Here is a 21,008-nt window from a genome sequence, read left to right as displayed (position 1 = left end):
AAGTTGGACCGTGTCTGAAAAACTCTTTGCCAACTCATGTCAAGTTGCTCAGAAGTACAAATTATGGTGCCAGCTCAGTCTGTGAACTTGCATACGTCTCTTTAAAAAGAGAAGAAGGATTGAACTTGAATTGTCTGGTTTTCATGGTTACTCATTGCTATAGAAATTCTGAAGACACCTTTTTTGAGTGACAGGTGGGGCAGTCCTCTGACTTGTACAGCATGTGGCAGTAAGAGTAAACAAGGTGCCTGATCATTGGTTAAGCCTCACTGAGGATTTCCCAGTGATTGGTCTCCTCTTCCATGTGTGGAAAAAAGAGGATAGCAGCAATGCAGGTCAGTTTTTGTGTACTTTTCTGCTTCACCTCTGCAGATCAGTGGGGATTCCTGGTTTTAAAGAGTCTGTGAAAAGAGAACATTAAAAAGAAAGAATATTTCTCCTCTACAGCAGGGTACTTTAATAGCATCATTAAAGTAATTCAATCCTCTACATAATATCAAGAACCCACAGGCTGCAAGAATAGTGAGCTGTATTCACTCTTTTTTTTCCCCCCTCTGGTATTCCTTTTCATAATTTAAAAAAAAATCGGAAATAATTTAATCCCACGAGGAAAAAAAAAAGTCCTGAAATTTTTGGAGTTCTTGCTTCTTTGAAAATAAAGCCCAACCAAAAAACCAAACAAAGAAATCCTACTACGCAAATCCTCAAACCCAAAACAACCCACACTGGAGGAAATAAATTGTCATCAAACTGCTGCACTGCGTTTGAACAAGTTCATCTATATCACATTTTAGCTAATCATTTTCTCAATGGTGCTTGGTTTGCAACTTGAAATTAAAAAGTTCCTTGGTTTTCTTGGAATGCATTCAGCACAAAGAAAGGGTATTCACTACTGTAGAACAGTCTTGCTCTGAGTTGAATCCTTTCTTTTGATCTCTTAAGAATTCCAAGAATGTCTAACAAGTACATAGCAATGGTACTAATAATCTAGGGTGCGTATTTGAATTTGAAGTTCAAATGTGTACTCTTCTCTTTCCTGGTGAACTTTACAAAGAATAGATTTGAAGTGTAGATGTGAAGGAGGTGAAGAGGACTGTTTTCACCCCTTCCAGATAATATTTCTATCTGCTGAAGCTATTGTGCTTGTGAGAAGTGCACAATTAGGTATTGTGGTGTTCTAAAAATTAATGTACAGTTTGCAGTTAGCCAGCTGGAAATCTGGTTATGAGTGCATTATAGCTGGTGTTGAGTTTGCTTGTTTAACTCTCATGATCTTTTCTGGGCAAGCATATGGAGGACTGTGGGATATAAGATAGCAGGTTAGGTACCCCAGTGATCTGAGCTGGTAGGGCTGTTCTTGTGTTGTTTGGCAGCTCCTGCTTGTCACTGCAGGTCACGGATTGTTCCTCCTTCCTTTTCAGAGGTGGCTTACCACTTTGTTAGACACTGCATGTGAAAGATTGCCTGAGGCTATGCTAAGCGTGTTGGCATTTGCCCACAGATAAGTAAACCAGCCTACAGGTTGTTAAAGTTGTTTATTTGATTTGCTTCCCTGAAGGTTTTTACAAAGGTTGTGTATAAAACCAATGAAAAGATACTTTTAAAAAGCTTCCAGGTAAAGGTAAAAATACAACAGTCTCAATGCCACAAGTACTCAGCAGTCTTGGAATATGCAGTCCATTTGTACTGCTCTTCTAGACACCAGTCCAGGGGGACTATGAGGAAAATTCGTAAATAGGGAGTAGCTGGATTATATCACTTCATGGGAGCTATCTCAAAAGTTGACTCACCATCCTAAATGATGTGGTGAGGTCTGTGTGACTTCTACAAGAAGGGTTGATTGTCTCTTTGCATAATAACACATAGAGGAAACTGTTCTGGTTCAATAGTCCATAAAGCAGGGGCAATTGTCTGAAATAATGTTTTCAGCATGAAAAAAATGGATACTTACAATTAACTAGTGTGCTGGTAGTTAGGGCAGATGAGTTTCATTTTGGCTAGTCTTTTCCAACCTTTGAAAACTTTCAAGATTGTGTTTCTGCAAAGTTTATTTGTTGATTTTTTCTAGGAAATTAAATATGAATAGAAATATATGAATTTTCTGATTCTGAAAATCCACACACTAGCTGAACTTTTAAAAATATTTCGGTGCTTGAAATTGTACAAAATGCTTAAGATTTCCATTAGTGCCTGGACAGGCATCTAATCCTAACAGACTTTGTTTTCTAGGAGAGGTGAGCAGGTAGTCCTTGTTCACTTCCTAAGATCCCTGAGGCTCATCTTGTGATGACAAGTCTCTGTGGCAGTTCTGCTTGTAGCCCTTATGGGCAGGATGTCGAATGCCAGCTGCTGCTCCTGCGCTCGCTCTGACGCGTGGTTGTATCTGCAGCAGGTGTGGGTGTTGGAACAGCGCGTGCTGCTGTCTGGCTGAATGAGTCTGAACACCTGAGCGTCCTCAAGGAGTACACAAGACCTTATCAGAGACTACCTAAAATGGAATATTAGAAGTTCCTCTCTGCCCCCAAACTCAAGATGAACTAATGAAAGTACAAAATCAAACAACAAGCAGTGTGGGAAAGACCTTTTTGACCAAGATTTCTGTGTGTTGTATTAAATGCAACTGAATTTACCTTACAGCACTCCTGTAGGGGTTTGTAACTTCTTTCCTAGTATGTAGTGCTATTACACTTTCTTAGCAAAGACTGTTCATTCCTGGTATTACTTTTATTTTTTTTAAGAAACATTTTCTACTATTATAAAGTTAATGGAAGGTATAAAGCAGAAAACACACAAAATGGGAGAGGAGCTGTTACTCTAACGCAGCTAATCCTCATTGCATAGAGATAACATCTTGAATTTTTTCTAGCAGAAAAGCTGATCAATATAGAATTAAAGAATCAATGGCCTGGGTTAGAAGAGACATTAAAGGTCATCTAGTTCCAATCTCCCTTGCCCTTCCTCTAGATCAAGTTTTTCAGGGCCCATCCAGCCCACCTCAAACTCTTCCAGGGATAGGGCATCCACTTCTCTGGGCAACCTGTTCCAGTGCCTTACCCTGAGAGTAAAGATTTTTTTCCTAATGTCTAATCTAAACAGATTCAGTTTGAAGCCATTCCCCCTTGTGCTGTGACCACATGCCCTTGTAATAGACCCTCTCCATCTTTCCTATAGGCTCCTGTCATGCACCGAAGGCCGCAGTGAGGTCACTCGAAGCCTTCACTTTTCCAGGGTGAATATGAGTGTGTTGGGTTTGCATGGCAAGGTTTTGGTGCTGGGGAGACTACAGGGGTGGCTTCTGTGAGAAGCTGCCAGAAGCTTCCCCCCCCCCCCCATGTCTGACAGGGACAGCGTCAGATGGCTGCAAGATGGACCCACTGGCTGAGCCAGTCTGGGTGGCAGTAACGCCTCTGGGATGATGTGTTTAAGGGCAGGGAAAAGGTACTATGCAGAAGTGATTGCAGCCAGAGAAGAGAGGAGTGATGAGACAGACAATTCTGCACACACCAAAGTTGGTGCTCCAGTTGCAGGTCTAGGGATTCCCTTGCAGATCATGGTGAGGCAGTTGTCCCCCTGCAGGTTCATAGGGATGCAGAGGTCCATGCTGGAGCAGGTAGATATCTGAAGAAGTCTGTGACCCTGTGGGAAGCCTGTGCTGAGTGGCTTCTTGCAGCACCTGTGGCCTTGTGGAGGTGAGCTGATGTCAGAGCAGGTTTCCTGACATAACTTGTGATCCCAAGGAGCACCCATGCTGGAGCAGCCTGTTCCTGAGGGACTGGAGCCTGTGGGAGGGACCTATGCTGGAGCAGTTAGTGAAGAACTGCAGCCCGTGGGAAGGACGTGTGTGAGAAGTTCATGGAGGACTATCTTCTGTGGAAGAGACCTCATGTTGGAGCAGGGGAAGGAAACCTCTGGCTGAGGAGGAAGCAACAGCAGAAACAGCATGTGAGGAAGTGATCACAGCCCCTGTGCCCTATCTCCTTGTGCTGCTGGGGGAAAGGAGGTAGAGAATCAGCAGTAAAGGCCAGGTGGGAGGGGTAGAGGGAAGGTATTTTTAAGACCTGTTTTACTTCTCACAATCCTACTCTAATTTGATTGGTCATAAATTCATTTAATTTCCCCAAGCAGAGGCTATTTAGACTGTGACGGTAACTGGTGAGTGAGCTCTCCATTCCTTATCTCAGCCCACAAGTCTTTTATTATATTTTCTCTCTGTTTTTCTGCTGAGGACAGGAATGACAGAGTGGCTTTGGTGAGCACCTGGCATCCAGATACCACACAAGAGGCAGTAACAAACCCTACTCTTGAGAGTCTAAATCATGCTGTGTATAATGTGAGTACTTTCCTAGGGAGAGAGGTGGGCAGGATACCTTACAACATGACAACTGAGAGTCAGTTTAACTCTTGTGTTTGTAGCAGGGGCTGTGAAATAGTTATGTTTCCTCTGGTTTTATTTATAGATGTCTATAAATACTTCCTGAAACCCAGTCTCTTTAAGTATCACTTAATTCTGTCATGCAAGACTTAATTACACTGACAATAAATAGACATTAGAGTATTTTTAGCTAAGCGTGCTGTCATGATGCTTCCTGAGCATGAAGCATATAATGACTTAAATGTCAGTATCTGAAGGCCCTCAAAAAGATCTGAAAACAGCTGCTCAAAAATTGCCACAACTGAGCTTGTTTCCTTAAATATGAAGTTCATTTTGGCACATTATGTCTATATCTGTTAGGTTGGGTAAAGTTCTTGAGAAAAGGCCATTATTTTTCTGTGACTTCTCATAACAAGTGACAAAAGATTATAGCTGACAGATTCTTGAGACACTCCTTAAACTCAAACCTCAGATAAACATTCCATGGAAATAGTGTGAGAGCTCACATTAAACAGTGGGTGACTACCATCAAAAGGACTGTTTCCTTTCTAGGACCTGATCAGTAAATCCTTAAGTAAACAGCATGTAACGTATTGCTCTTGTTCAAAGAGACTTGCAGGTAATCTTTTCAGCTTCTAACTCCTGTCCAAACATCACAGATGTTGGTGACTGGGAAATACTTGATCAGAATATAACAGGTTAAATATTTGGGAGATGTTAAGCTTGAGGGGGGTCTTAGGTGATGTTCTTGCACTTGCAGGGGTTTCCTTCATTAAAAAAAAAAAATTAAAACAGGGTAATAGTTCTAGTCCGGTTCCAACTGGATGAACTGCAGGGGAAAAGCAATTTCTTGTAATCTGAAACATCTTAAATGTTGCAAGTTTTACTAGTTCAGTTTTTTTATAGGCTCTTTAGGATTCCTTTGGTTGGTTGTTGGGGAGAAAATTTCTTGTTAAGTATCTTCTGGGTCTTTCCTTCTCTCTGTTTAACTTGTCCAATTTTTTATCTTTGTTTTAAACATTGTTTAGAAGTCGGGAGCAAAACCTTTGCTTATTCTTTATTTTAGAAGCCTTTCTTATTGGCATTTTAATGCTCACTGCTGTATTTGTGTTCTGAGGCAATTATTATTGAGTGCTGGACTGGTTAAATAATCTTTGCACTGCTTATGAGCATCACAGTTTCCTTCAGTTTGTCACTTAATGTACTAATGGAATTCCTCTCCTTGCTGAGTTAAGATCTTGTTATTTTTTTAACCCTGACTGTTAATTACAAGCTTAATTCAGTCTTGAAAAGAATCCTAAACTGCAGCTGCCATTACCTCTGCTTTTTTAAAACTTCATTTCACATGGATCACCTGTCACTCTGTGAGGAAATAAGAGTGCATAATTCTGAAAAGTGTCTTTCTCCCTGTTCGTAAAGTAGTGTTTTTGAGAAGCCTATCTTGTATCTAAACAGCTTTCCTCATGCCTTTGACATTATTACATTTGGGTTATGTGTAACTCGTGTTTCTAGAACCAAACTCAGTCCTTTTTTCTTTAACTAATCTATATTTCATATCTTTCATTTTCTTTTATCATGACCTACCTACTCGTATTTCAGGGCTGTTTGTTACTTAGTTTTTTATAGGAAACCTCTTTTGCAAATCATCAGATTTGCAAAAGTATAGGCTGCATTTGCTACATAATGTTGATCACGCTTGAAAGAGGTGTTACATGAAGCTGTTTGCTGTGGTGTTTCAAACTTGACCAACTTCTCTTTTGGTTCTCTCACAATTGTTGTTTTTAACTGTCAATCCATAGAGTTTTCTGATTTATCTGAAAAGAAAAAGTTATAGAGCTTAACCAACTTCCCTCCATTCCAATGCTAAAGATAGTTACTATACTGGCCCTGAGTTGGCCAGTCTGAGAAGGAATTATATTACCTAGCCAGGAGTTCATTATTCCAGGAGGTACTTGCAAAGCCTCCACTCCTGTGTATAACCATAGGTTGAGTTTTAATCCTCATATACAAGCTACTCAAGTGGGTGTCTAGAGTAGGTCGTAGAATCAGACAATAGTTTGGGTTAAAGGGGACCTTTCAAAACCATCTAGTTCTACCCTCCTGCCATGGGCAGGGATACCTTCCACTACACCAGGTTGCTTAAAGCACCATCAAAGCCCTGGGTTGTTCAAACTACCTGGCCTTGAACTCTTAGAATGATGTGGCTTCCACAGCTCAGGGAAATTGTTCCAGTGCCTCATCACCTTCATGGTAAAGAATTCCCTCTTTAAGTCCAATCAGAATGTACCCTCTTTTAGTTTAAAACTGTTGATCTCTCTATATCAGTAGAGGCTTTGGTAAAAAGTCTCCTAATCTTCTTCTAAGCCGCTTTTATATGTTGAAAGGCCACTGTAAGGTCTCCCTGGAGCTTTCTGCGGGCTGAACCACCCGAGCTCTCTCAGTGTGTCTTCAAAGGAGAGGCACTCCATCCCTCTGACCATCTTCATGGCCCTCCTCTGTACTGCCTTCAACAGGTCTATGTCCTTCTGCTGGGGGCCCCAGAGCTGTACACCCCTCTCCAAGTGGGGTCTCGGCAGAGCTGAGTAGAGGGGCAGAGTCCCATTCCTCAGCCTGCTGGCCACGCTGCTTTTGACACAGCCCAAGATACAAGTACATTGTTGGCTCATGGTCAGTTTTTCTTGCACCAGTCCCCCCAAGTCATTTTCTGCTGGGCTGTTCTCATCCATGCATCCCCCAGCCTGCACTGGTACCCAGGATTGTCCCAGCCCCAGTGCAAGACCTTGTGTTTAGCCTTGTTGAACTTCATGAGGTTAAGATGACACTGGTGATAGACCCAGCAAAACAGCTGCTTTTTCTTGCTTAACCTTGGCAGGGGGGATAGAGGGTTGTTTTTTGCTGCAAAAACTATGATGACCTCTGAAGAGAATGCTAAACAAATTATAGAAATGTAAAAGGCACTCGTGTTCCTGAGAGTGTTTTGTAAGACTCTAGTAAAGCAATTTAAGCTGTGATATCTTCATGATTTTTATTATTTGCATACCTCTGCAGTAACATGGGAATTAAAATAAATGCCCTTGATGATTTGTAAGAGACAGTGGGATTCCTTTCACTCTGCAGTGTTATTTGCATATGCAATTTTTTCAGGGTTATGCAGAACATGTTTGAACTTCTACTGGTGTAAAATGCTGTGGGAGGTAAACCTGCAGCCAGTATGTAAACTTGCAGTTTGTTTTAGGCCAGTGTTATTTTATATATACTGCTGAGAAGTCAATAACTGTATGAATGTAATATTAACCCAATATTGGGTTGCTGTTTGCTTAAAAAACAGTTGAAGAAACAAAGTTGTGGCCCTCTGTCAGTTTGGTTTTCTTCAGCACTTGGACTAATGCTCTCAGTTGGCTTGCTAGCCATGCCTATTCAAGAATTCAGCAGTTGGCACTGTTAGATTAGCTGCTGGCAGGTATTCTTTAATTCTGTATACCTGAAGTACCTACAATGCAAGAATTCAGGAGAGCTGCATAGTGCAGTTGTTTTTACCATGAATTTCATGTTGGTCTGAATTTCCATTGAGGTGATGGTATTTGTGTGTTTTGAGGAATGTCATTCCTCATCTAAAACAAATTTGAAGTTATTCAGATGTTTCCTCTGTTTACTCTCTATTAGGATTGTGTTTTCATCATAAGAAAATATTTTCACTGTAAAGGTATCTGGGGTTCATAGGCTTTGGAGTCAAGTTTGGTGATCCAGGGGACTCTAACAGGGACAGATTTGTTGTATGAACTGTAGAAAGCTGCTTTCCTTTAGACCTCGTACCTTGGGTACAAATTGGAAAAGTAGGGCACATATAAGAAGGCAATGAGCAGACAATGCTTTTCTGTACTGATGTTTGGTACCAGAACAAAATATCCTTCCATTCTCATAGGTCTTCCTTAGGGCAGCACTGTTCTTAGGTTGTTTGCTTTTTTATTTTTCTTGTGTGTGCAAAAGCACTCTGTGAAGTGTTGATATTTCTCATTGCAAAGAGTTTAATACTGGAAACTTGGCTAAACCAGCTCCTGGCATTCAAAACCAGCCTCAGCAAGGTGTTAAACAACACCACTCTTTTTTTTTTTTTTTTCTCCAGAAAGGTGACTCAGTGATACCTGAAGGGTAAACTTTGGGCATTGATCAAATCATGAAGCAGAACATTTCCTACACTGCTTCCTGCTATGTCCTTGAATCCATAGTGAGCATTACAGGTACAGCTTGTGTGCTCCTGTCCCACCACAGGCTTCACTGGTAGAGGAGTGAATGAATGATGGTTTGTTTTTTTGTGGAGCGGCAAAGACGTCTGTGATCAGGCTGATGTAGCTGAGATGTTCAGACACTTACATGTAATTCTGAGATTCTCTAAACAGACATCTTTGAGCTCCTGAGGATGTGCTTACAGTGGAGTTCTGTGGGCATTTTAAACACTACTCCTGCTGAAAGGACTGCATCTGCCCATCTTTCTCTCCTCAGGCTGTATTGTTTCTCTTTTGCCACCAAATATATTCAGGAAGCTGTGCAGTGAACCAGACTGGGGACCTGATTATGGGGAAAACTAAAACAACAAGCATCACTTTCTCTACAACTGAGGTTTAACCCACCTTAGATAAATTCATTGCAAACATGAGTGTGGGAGACAAGGACAGGACTGTTTTTGTTGGGGTTTTATGCTGGTTTAGGATGTTTGAAACTACAGAGTTTAATTTCTCTCCTGCTTCTCACTAGAAAAGAGTTGTAGCAAAAAATGTAAAGCTCATTTTTGTAATGCAGTTTATAGTTAGTTAATTGTGAGTGGCAGGATTGCATACTGTTCTCATGTTTACCTGATGCCTTGGTTGAGAAGCTGCTTCTGTGTGAGGGGAAATGATCTCTTTGTTTCCTCATGTTTGGTGTTTTGGACAAATCTTCAGTCTCCTGCAGCTGGTGTGCATCTGATCTCCAGTCCGTGTGATCTGAGAGGGAATGTGTAGCACTTTGCAGTGGGCAGAAAAGCCAAGTCAGGAGTTCAAAATAGGAATGTCCTCACAAATTGTCTTACTGATAACTTATATCTAAATGGAAACCTTTCTCTAAATTCTAGGAAACACATGTAACTGAGGATGTTTAAGTTATGAGTATGGTGGATATTTTAATAGGAGAGGGCAGTGTGTGTAGTGTAAAAGGCTGTTGAGACCCAGGGCAGCTTATTTTAATACTGCAGATGGGATTGGAATAAAAATAAAAATCCGTCTTTTCATTTGAGGTAAACTGAGCAGGTGATCAACCTTAATTACACTTCAATTTTTTTTCATTCTCTGAGAAATTAAATCATACTTCATGACACAGCACAAAACTAAATTTTATTAGTGAAGTACTGTACAAACCTGTCATTCAGTTCAATTCAAAACTTGCCTTTAGTATTAAAGTTAAAATGTTCTAATAGATAATTCTTCTTGCTTGCAGATAACTACCCTTATTAATCATAAGGATAAGCCAAAGCGTTCAGACAAGACCCTGCAAGCAATCCAGCGAGTGGGCCAAGCCGTTAACCTGGCAGTGGGGAGATTTGTTACTGTGGGTGAAGCCATAGCCAACGAAAACCATGAACTGAAGGAGGAAATGAGCGTTGCTTGCATCGAGGCAAGGAGAGCAGGTATGTAGTTACTCATGAAATTGTACTTGTGCCATTTTTGGCACACTATTTTTAGTGTCAAGCATAATGTAAGAACTTTATTGTTTAATTGCCTAACCTTCCTCTGCTGGTTCATTCAAGGCCTGATCTGTTACCTGATTTTGTCACTTACTTAAATTACTGTCATCTTATGAATAGGGAATGGAATTGTGTGTTGGCTTTGATTTTTATAGGATCATTTGCCACAAGGAATTACCTGACTGCTCTTTTTTTTACGATGTTACTGCAGACAAAGAACAGAGTGTTGGGAATACAACTTTAGAGTTTATTGCTGCCAAGCTAAAACAGTGAAAGATTTTAAGTTATTTGAGTGTTATGCTACTGAGGTCATTGCATTCCAAATCTCAGTGTCTGAATGAAGGTCAGTGTCAACCCGTATTTCATCAGGACTCTGTAAGATGACTCACATCAGTCATCTGATGACTCCCCTCAGTAAAATGAAAATCATATTGTGCTTGCCATTTTGCTGGATTCAGGTTTTGTTGCAAACTTGCTGTGGTGTGAATTGAATGTGAAGTGTGGATAATTGAGTTGCCTGCTCTCACTCTCCTTCCCTCAGAAGATTCTGTCTAGGTGAATAGGGGGGTTGCATTCTCTGATGCTGTAAGAGAAGGTCACTGTCGTGCTAGAAATTACTTTCCTAGATACTAAATACTATTCCTTGCATAATATTTCAGTGGCCCTCAGTAAATGCATATTCTTAGATCTCCAGTGAAGGCTTCAAGATGACATCTAATAGAATGTTACTTTTGTTGTTAGTGGGGTGAGGTTTTATTTTTTCTTTCAAATACTTTTGGATTATGGGAAATTCTAATTGAAGCTTTCCCAGTTTGAGCAGGTGGATGAACCTGCAAGTGTGACACACGTTCTGCTTGCTGTGGCTTCAGGGAGACAGTCTTGAGCTCTGTTTTGGGGACAAATAAATGATCCTTCAACAACCCTTCAACACTAATATCTTGATTACTGCAGGATGGAGCAGTATTCTACTCCAAGATGTGGGTGACTGTACTTGAAACACATCTGTTAAATTTAGAAGGGAGCTTGGGTGGGTGTTTGGTATTTTATCTTTGAAATGGCCTCAGAGTCCTGCAAAACTTGTCTTTGCTGTCCTAACTGGGGTACATCTTGTTGAATCGCTGTTCTGACCTCAGACTTTGGGGATGCAGTTATTTGTGATTAAACGAGAAAAGAAGCTTAGAAATTGGGCATGATGCTGTAACAAGTGCTCTGAAAATCCCTCAACAATGAGTCACAATGTCTAGAAACACACTGATGATGAATGATTGTTCTTGTGATTTGAAGGACTGTTCTGGATAAACTTTAGACTGAAAATTCCTAGTTGCCCCAGTAAACTTGGCCCCAACAGAAATGTCCTAATTTAAAAAACATTCCATTTGTTATGTGAAGCATGTGTTTTCTCTTCAGAGATCCAAGTAAAATGCTGACAAGCCAAAATTGCCAAGGTTCACATCGATAATCTCAGCTGCTGGAAGAGCAGTGCAGTCTGAATCTCTGTTTCTTGACTTGCCAGTTATGCTGTGGTTAAGTAGATTTTTCTCCCTATCATTGTGTGCAGGAGGAGCTCAGAACCTAAAAATAGTCTGCGGTACTTTATCCCAGCAAAATACTATAGTTCTTTGGCATTGTAAGTTTTATTTCCTGTTATGCAGTAATAGCCTCAGTCTAGAGGAGTGAAGATATGGGCTGTTTACATTTCTGTCAGCCTCACGTTTACTTTGGCACGGCTCAGTTGTTCCTACATTTGAGATCTAACTGACAACTTACAGGGGAAATTCAGTATAGTAACGTTTGCTCCTGGGTACTTGTTTGATGGAAGGTTTTTTGTGCCAGTAGTATCTCTGTGGACTGTTCAGTGTTGGACAATGTAACATAGACTTTGAGCAGATAAATTCTTATGGAGAAATGTCATTTGAACTCACTTTCTGAACATGGTTACTCAGTTGCAATTTTTGATAACTTTGATGTTCCCAAGTAAGCCAAATAAATGTCCTGGACTGTTATAACCAAGAATATTGACCCATATTAAGGAACCTTGTGTTCTGAGGGCATAGACAGTAGAAAGCCTTTGCTCTTTAGGGCAGGGAGTCTTGTAGAGCTGTTCATACTTCTTTTTAGACAATAAATTAGATTGTGTCTCAGAAATTGAGATTTTGTTAGGCATAAAAGATAGATTTCAACACAAAAGGATTTAGAACATTAAGCATCTCAATTTCTGAGAAAAGTAGGGAGTCTTTAAATCAATTGCGTACCCTGCAGAGGCTTTGAAGGATGACAGATGTTGTATCTGTCTTGAAGGGTATAATCAGTGATCTGAAGTGTTTCAGACTTGTTATGACTATTTCCTTGTAATAAACCTTGTAATTTGATTGACTCAAAATAGAATCCTAAAACACTGCAGGGGGTCATGTAGCAGGTTTTGCCTAACATTATTTTTGCACTGTATCAATGTTTACAATGACAATATAGTAGTGGAATGTAACTTAAAGAAGCACATTTTAGATGCCCATCTGTGGCTGGTTTTTGGTTTTTTTCTCTCTAAAACTAGGAAAGACTGGCTAATTCAAAAGAGAAAGCACATCAGGAATAAGTGTCATAGCTTCTCCAGTATTCTGTGCCAGTTGACTATGTAGCCCTAAAGGAAGACATGGAAGAAAATAAAAGCAATAAATAGCTCTCTCCTATTTTTGCTTTGGGTTTTAGTACAGAGGGCTAAATTAAGAAGGCTGAAAAATGGAAATTTAAATGGATAAATGGAATCACAGAATAACTGAAGTTGTAAGGGGCATTTTAACTCCCAGGAATGGAGATCATGCAATTTCTTGTACGCTTCTCATTTCTTATTTCTTTCTTGTGGCCTTACTCACGGGTACAATACTTTTGCTGTGGCGAAAGTATTTTCTTACATCTTGTTCCTTGCTTCTTGCTCCATCACCATACATACTGGGATCACTCTCTCTGTGTCTCTCCATACCTGCCCACTCAGGGGATAGATGTAGAGCACAGAAAGCTCTGCCACTGGCCTTCTCTTCTCGGGGCAGAATAAAATTCCCCTCTTCCTGTATGTCACTGCTTCCTCTCTGTCAGGTGAGGTGCTGAGGAGCCCAGAAGTGGATGTGGAACTCTAAATGCTGCCTCACAAGTGCCAAAAATAAGGGAATCATTTCTGCAGCCTTCCAGGTGCAGCTGGCCATTATTGCTGACTCCTGTTCAAGTCTTTGTTGGCCCCCATGTCTTTCCCCACAAAGATTCCCTGTTGACATCAGATCTCAGCATGTAGGGCTGAGTGGTGTTACCCTGGCCCAGCTGTGGTATTCACTGCCCTTGTTGGACTTCATAGATTTTCTGTCAGATCATTTTTTTCAGCCTGTGTCTCTGTCTAGCAGCCCTGCCCTCCGCAGTATCAGACACTCACACACTTGTGAACATGCTGAGTCATCATCCAGGGAATAGTTTGGATGACTCCTGTCAGTCTCAGAGGAGCACTGCTGGAAGTTGACTGCCCCGTGCACTTTGTACCCGATAGCAGCATCCCAAGCCCAACAGTCAGGTTCATTTCCTACCCACCTTTTGTTCACTTAGTTCATCTGCCTTGATGAAGTTATAAGGAAACTGTGGGAGATCATGGCAGGGGCTGTGCTGAAGCAGAGATGCACAGCATCTGTTACTTCCTTTTTTTAAAAACAGTGTCATCTCATTGTATAAGGTGTTCAGATCAACAAGGGAGTATTCACCCTGGCAGGTCGGTGCTGGCTCTTCCTGATTGTCTTTTCCTGGTTAATGTAGTAATGTCTTCCAAGATTATTTTAGTGGCAATCCTGGAGCCTGATGTGAGGCTGACTAGCCCACAATTGCCTAAATTTTTCTTTTTAACCTTCTTTGAGATAGATGTGGCAGTTGTCTTTCTATCATTGGAAATATCACCCAATTGTCATAATCTCTCAGTCATGATAGGAGAATTACAGTGACACTGAATTGTTTCTTTGACATGCTCAGATGTGTTTTATGTGTTGATGTACACCTAGCTGGGTATAGCTTCCCTAGCTCCTTCTCTTTACCCTAACAGGTCTTGTTCCTCATAACTAACTCCCAGGGTAATTCCTGTTCCCGTAGTTGCAGAGCTATAGGCAGAAAAGGAAGCCTTTGTTCTGTTACCAGAAGTCTTGAGTTTCTGTGGCTGGCTGGAGCTTTTGACAGGCAGATTTCCAGGTGTTTCAGTGTTCTCTGATAATGCTTTGTATGACTAGCTGCTTCACCTATGACTTGATTCATCCTCAGGAAGGTAAATCCCATAGCATAAGAAATGGGGTAATGGTGTTCATCCTTTCTGGGTTACCAAAAGAACTTTGCATCTGTTTTACTTGTTCTCTGTGTGTTTCTACAGCATTTTGTGTTGTCACAGATACTGTGATGTCAAAGAAATAGATAAATCTGCTGACAAAGGTGAACAAGTAGAGACTGGTGTGAAGTGAAATGACTTGGACTGTGGGGAAGGCAATGCCCAATGTGTTTTACTGTCAAATGATCTCCTGGATCTACTGACTGGAGACTTGTCCTACAGCTTCACAGGAGTGCATCTGGCTGCCCATCACCCTTTGAACTGTAGCTGTACTTTTATGACTTCTCTTGCCTCTATCCATTTTCAGGGCTTCCAGCTGTGGAACTCACTGTCTCAGACTGTACTGTAGTACGATATATTGGGGTGATGCTCTGATTATTTGGAGCATATCTTTTGTGACCTTGCCTGGTGCCAGCAAATGTACTGCAAGTTCCTTTCCATAATTCAAAACTATTTTGGCACCTTAAGAACCCAAGGGATTATGATTATCAGAGGAGAGAAGCACTGTGAAATGTGGAGCTCTGTGGTTTGAAGGAGTGTTAAGCCTTCCTTGTTCTATAGTGTGTGGTATTTCTGGAGTACCAGAATAATGCAGGTTCTTCAAATGGAAGCTCTGGCTTTAGCAGGCTTTTGGAGTATTTTGTCTGCTCAGATGAATTGCTTTTGTTGAGGTTTGGAAGATGAGTCATAGGGAATTTGATCAAATCACCTAGCTTTTTTTTCTTTAAGGATGATCTATAGGTCAGCTGTAGATTGATCATCCTGTCTTGCACGCTAACAAAAATCATGTCTCAGAGCTTGCCTGAGCTCAGTCTCCCAGCAGCCCTTCTCTGGTTACAGACTAGCAAATTACTGTCTTTCCTGTATTGCACTACTATCTAAAGTACTCCAGAAGATTCAGTTGGATAGGATCTGTGTTTCTTTCTCAGATAAGGAAGTCCATTAGCTGCAGTGGATGTTGAGTTTTTAACTGCATAAAAAAATCCGAAATTGGCCAATTAAACCTATTTAACTAAATGCAAGTTGAATAAAAAGATAGTGATGAACCGAAAATCAGCACTTTTTTGCCTTTTTTTCCTCTCCTGTCTCTGACAGTGCCCTGTTTAGTAGCTTTGAATGTGAAGTGCAATAGTCTCACTATGATGCTTCAGTCCTTGAAGCTGTAAAGTTACTGTTTGGAATCTCTTTATTATCCATGTCTGGAGACTTCTACAGGAATAGGAAACTCATAAATTATTGGAATGCTAATCGAAATGTGGAGAGTGGAAGGGAATTTGTAGTTCTTTCTTCCTTGCTCCATCCCACTCTTTCAATGGATTGATGCTGCAAGTGTGGACACTGGTTTGACTTTTGCTATTAAAATCAGAAAAATGCCTCCCATGAACGTTTTCTCCCTCCACACTCCCTAATTCCGCCCATCACTCCCCCCTCAAATAGCTGAAGATTACTGTAAGAAAATTAGCGGATGTCACGGATGGAAGAATGAGAGTAGGGAATAGTAATCCACATTTAAACATGGAGAGAGTGCCACCAACAGTCAGTCGAAGGAAGTGAAGTGAAATAAAAAGAGTTGTCTGAAATTCTTATCCCTCAAAAGTAAAAACTAAGAATGCTAACAGCCCAGTATCTTTCTTCTAAGTATGGAAAGTCACTTTTTTTTTTTCCTTCTAGGTGAAACAATTGCACAACTTACAGATGTGGCAAGCTTGGATAATCCGGAATCTGATAGCCACATAACAATCTTTACGGACAAAACGGGTGTGGTAAAAGCTGCAAGGCTGTTGCTTTCTTCTGTCACAAAGGTGCTGGTGTTAGCAGACAGAATTGTTATTAAGCAAATTATAACTTCCAGGAACAAGGTATTGTAGCTTCTTTTCTGTTTTGTTTAACTTGTAAGTCAGTGCAAAAGAGTGGTGGTAAATGTGATACTGTCATTGTCTCTCTGGAGGAATTAAAAAATAAAGAGATAGAAATGAATGCCCTGCACATGTTTACTTATCAGGTATCTGAAAGTGGATGGCTCTAAATCAAGATTAAAATAATAATTTTCAGTGATTCTGCATTTTGTGTCACCCACATTGTTTTATTCTCTTATTATGCTGGAGAAGATGCTGTGTTATTGCTTATTTAACTTTAAATTTGCTGTGAGGTGAAAAGTGTGTCTATTGCTAAAATGGTCAATAAATTTTCTACTTGCTAATGACAGAATGTTTGTACTCTCAGGATCAAGACAAGGAGAGTGTTATGGCATCTAAGCAAAAAGCTTAGATGAGGAGTGCACATAAAAATCTGTACCAGGGAAGTGAGGTTTACCGATTAAAAGGTTTTTATGCAGTTTAACTTAGGTCTTGAAACTTAGGATGAAACCACTTGGTTGGTTTAAATAATGTATAAAGGCCCATTTAACCTCAAATGTAATCTATTTCATGCAGTGCAGACTTCACTGTCTTGTCTGTAGGATATTCTTCCATTTTTTTTCTTCACAATGTGCTAAAACAAAAATAGAAAAATCCTATGTTTGAAAAATGAGAACCAGATAAGGCCTGGAGTTTTCCATTAATTTTGAGCTTGTAATCCAGAGCAGTGCCCCTCTTTCCACTTTTGACTCCTCATGCTGTCTCTATTCCTTTGTCCCGGTTTACTTTCCAAACCTGCTGGTCTCTATTTTGCATCACCTAGGTCCAAAACACTTAGTTCAGTCCAGGATTCAAAACCAGTGAAATCACCTGCTTCTCTCTGGCGTTAGACTTGGCAGCACTGGTCTGCTGTCTTTGTGCTCGTTTCTTCTCCCAGTGGTTGATTCAGTTGGCAGCAGTTTGATCAATACCAGTTTGCTGAAGTTCCTTGCAGCTTTGGTCTTTTTTTTGCTCTGAGGACCAGAATGATGCATTTAGTACATTTTGCTGCTTTTCTGCTTTCATCTGCAGCCATGCAGTAAATCCTAATTAATTTACCTTTCCTGAAGTGGTGGGTTTAGGCTATGGAGCAACTGTGCAAATGCATGTATCATCAAAGGATAAGAAGGGATATATCCTTCCAGGAGCAAGCTAGGTTGCTGCTAATTTTAAGTATATATGAAAATATTGTCATGTATACACTGATGTGAATATAGTATGCATAGGTGCAACATCTAATTTTGAAAGCATTTCAAGCCATGTCATAGTCCAGAGTAAGTGTATCTGACTGCCATAGACATAGAATCCTAAAATATCTTGAGTTGGAAGGGACCCAAATTCAGCTCCTGGCCCTGCACAGGACACCCCAAGAGTCACTCCATGTGCCCAAGACATTGCTCAAACTTCCTGAACTCTGCCAGGCTGTGCTGTGACCACTTTCCTGGGGAGCCCGTTCCAGTGCCCAACCACCCTCTGGGTGAAGAACCTTCTCCTGATATCCAACCTGAACCTCCCCTGACACAGCTTCAGGCCATTCAGGTCCTGTCACTGGTGACCACAGAGCAGAGATCAGTGCCTGCTCCTCCTCTTCCCTCACAAGGAAGTTGTGACTGCAGTGAGGTCTCCCTGAGTCTCCTCCAGGCTGAACAAACCAAGTGACTTCAGCCTCTCCTCATGTGGCTTCCCCTCAAGGCCCTTCACCATCTTTGTTGCCCTCCTTTGGACACTCTCTAATGGCTCAATATCCCACTTCTAGTGTGGCAGGCAAAGCTGCACTCAAGGTGAGGCTGTTGCAGAGCAGAGCAGGACAATCCCCTCCCTTGCCCGGCTGGCCATGCTGTGCCTGATGAACCCCAAGACAGGGCTAGTCTTTGTGATGTCCTGGGATTTAGTGCATTTTCCTTTCTGTGCATAGTGCACATGTTTGGGAAAGTCTGATTTTGTCTGTGGCACCAGTAGAGCAATTCACATTTCTAGGACCAGATTAAACAAATGATGGTGTCTTATACAGGCCGTATATTTATATATGCCCTGATTTTTGTAAAGTACCCTCCTGAAAAGTGTATCAGACACTGCTATGGTGGACAGCAGAGAGGTTCTTCCTGTAGGAGACACTGTGGTAGGGGGATAATTTGGGCAGGGATTTCAGAAGTGCATACAAGTACTCTGAGACAGTGTAGTATAATATGGCAAAGAGGATGGAAAGGTAGGAAGAGAATCATCAGTACTGCCAGCTGGAGAAGATTCTGGCTTCTTGAAATGCATCACTGTTCCAGAAGATTTCAGCTCCATTTTTATCTTGGAGACTGCATGCCTAATGTTAAACTGCTATTGCCTTTTTTTTTTTTTTTTTTTTTTTTTTTTTCTGCATATTTCTGAACACTTTTTTTTTCCATTGTCAGAGTCTTCCTCATTTGAATAAGGAGTCAATCAAGGGCAAAGGATAGAAAAACAGATGAGTGGTTGACATCCAATCCATTAAACAGATGATGTGATTGAGATCTTCCAGAATGGTGATCTGTTCTGGAATCCAGCCTCTGGATTCCCAGTGATCCAGTTCTGCTTCCATATTCTTTGCACCATATATGCTGTCCTTGTTTCTTGGATTGCATACATTTTCTTCCATACCTGCCCACATCTTTCCTACCTTACAAAATCAGTTTCATTGTCCGTCAGACTTAGTCACTGCATTGACTAAGTCACAGCTTAAGGTTTTGCTCCACTCGCTGTCACCAGTCAGGTTAGGAGAGCCAGAACAATAAGCAGGGAAGTGACAGATTGTGGGGGAGTTGCTGCACTGTTCATTTTGGATCAAAATGTGGATGTGCCCTGAAGTGATGTCAGCCTACAACTGCTGTCTGCAAGGCAACATTCATCCTGCAGCAGTAGCTGTGCAATACCCAGTGCTAATTTAGATGTTACTAAGAGTTTAAAGCCTTCAGGTTTTTACATTTTTTAACTTTTTAATTAAAAAATGTATGTCTTCATTACTATTTGTGTGTTTCTTGTTGAAAAAGTTTTAAAATGAAAAATTATGAAGACATCACAGGTATTTTGTATTGTATCAGCATCTTGAATAAGCTTCAGACAAATTTAGAGCTGTCTATACAGTTTTTTGGAATGTCAGGTGTGCCTGAGATGTCTAGAATTATTCAGTGTAATGGAAATGCATGTGCTTTCACTGAAATTTTTATTTGACAAGAAATTTGTCATGAGAGAAACACAGAAAACTGTAACAGTTGTTTGCAACCAAGATCATACTCATAAAGTTCTACATCTGCTTAAACCTAGAATGGTTGAGCATCATTAATGTTTCTTTTTATCTATTCTTAGAAGAGAAAGTTGGACCTTAGGTTGTATGTTTTTCTCTTCTATCCACATTTACTTTTCTACATCCTCACTTTCCTGTAGTTCTTTCTTCTTCACTCTCATACTGCTATTTTCACATCTTTATGCATCTTCCTTCCAAGTCCTTCATACTCCAGCCTTTCTCATGCATCAACACCTCAATCAGGAAAACTCCTTATTTCTGCAGCTCTGGTGGAACTGGCTGCCCAACATAATATACTCAAACAGATGGTGCAGTCCAATATTGCTTGAATAAGCAGTGAATTCCACAGCAGTCGCAGGGTTTAGAGGGACAAGTTCTTTACTTAGGGTACAACTGAGATTGAGTGGCTGCTCTGCCACAGACAAATGGGTGCTTCTATGAGAGTTTGCCAGGGTTGCAGGGAAGGGGGATGGGAGACTTTGTCATAGTCAGGTGTGTACACTGCTTTTGTAGCTGGGGGAAGATACTTTTGGCATAGAAAAGGAAAAATCAGTTGAAGTTTCTCACTTTCAGGTAAAGTCAGTTAAATTTTCATGCTGTGTCTTATCTCCAGTCTGAAAGACAATACAGAACTGCTTAGAGTGTTTTCCCTTCTGAAGACGTTTAGTGGATTTGAAAGACCAGCTTGAGATTAGCAAGTATATGTCTAACCTGAAAAAAGCAGATACTAATTTCTGTTATAATCCATAATATAGTGACTTCACAGGATACCTTCAGTAATCAGTAATTTATAAGCTCTATGATAGTCTTTGCTGAATGTTTAAAAAAACCACTGATTTTTACATGCTTTAGTGTATCTTGAGTAAGAGCTTGATACAACTTGGATAAATTTAATTCTTTGTTTTATATGCAACTAATAAAAATCTCCAGAGTTAGAGTAGGTTGTTATGAAATGTATAAAACTATGTATTCACTTATTTCTAACTTTTTTTGTTCAGATTTGTTGAATTCTGTTGCTTTTTTTTTTAATATGCAGAGTACTGAAACACATCTGTGCAACTGTGATTTTAGCCCTTAAAAGTTAGGCAACTGAAATGGAGAGTTATAACACAGGGATATAATCTGCACTTGTTACTGTCATATTAAATTTAAAACCACATTTTTTCCTGAATCTGGAAGCTGAATCCATTAATACTGTTACTCTTAATATTGTGAGGAGCGAGGTAAATGTTTTTTGAGGGCTGACAATAAACGACTCATTTTGAATGAAGCATGATGATTAACTTTCATTTGATTTCTAGCTGCTGAGTTGTTAATGCTTAAATAGTAAAAAAATATATACATTTTAAACTACACAACTTAGAAGTGTCTGTAAATAATAGTACCCCTAGTTCAATGATTTTTTGTTCAGCATC

At 40.4% G+C, this 21,008-nt stretch overlaps 1 protein-coding gene across 1 annotated transcript in view; it reads left to right on the top strand.

Moving 5' to 3' along the window:
- The window catches only part of CTNNAL1 (catenin alpha like 1), a 68,617-nt gene that overhangs the window by 22,795 nt on the left and 24,814 nt on the right, over positions 1-21,008 (top strand). Inside the window, exons 2-3 of the mRNA XM_063398295.1 lie at positions 9,842-10,031; positions 16,099-16,286. Of these exons, the coding sequence (XP_063254365.1) occupies positions 9,842-10,031; positions 16,099-16,286 (378 nt within the window). The remainder of the gene's footprint in view (positions 1-9,841; positions 10,032-16,098; positions 16,287-21,008) is intronic.

This window comes from Prinia subflava, chromosome 1 (genome assembly GCF_021018805.1).
Source record: "Prinia subflava isolate CZ2003 ecotype Zambia chromosome 1, Cam_Psub_1.2, whole genome shotgun sequence".
NCBI lineage: Eukaryota > Metazoa > Chordata > Aves > Passeriformes > Cisticolidae > Prinia > Prinia subflava.
The sequence above is the reverse complement of the archived record's forward strand: the minus strand, read 5'-3'. Positions and strand labels throughout refer to the sequence as shown.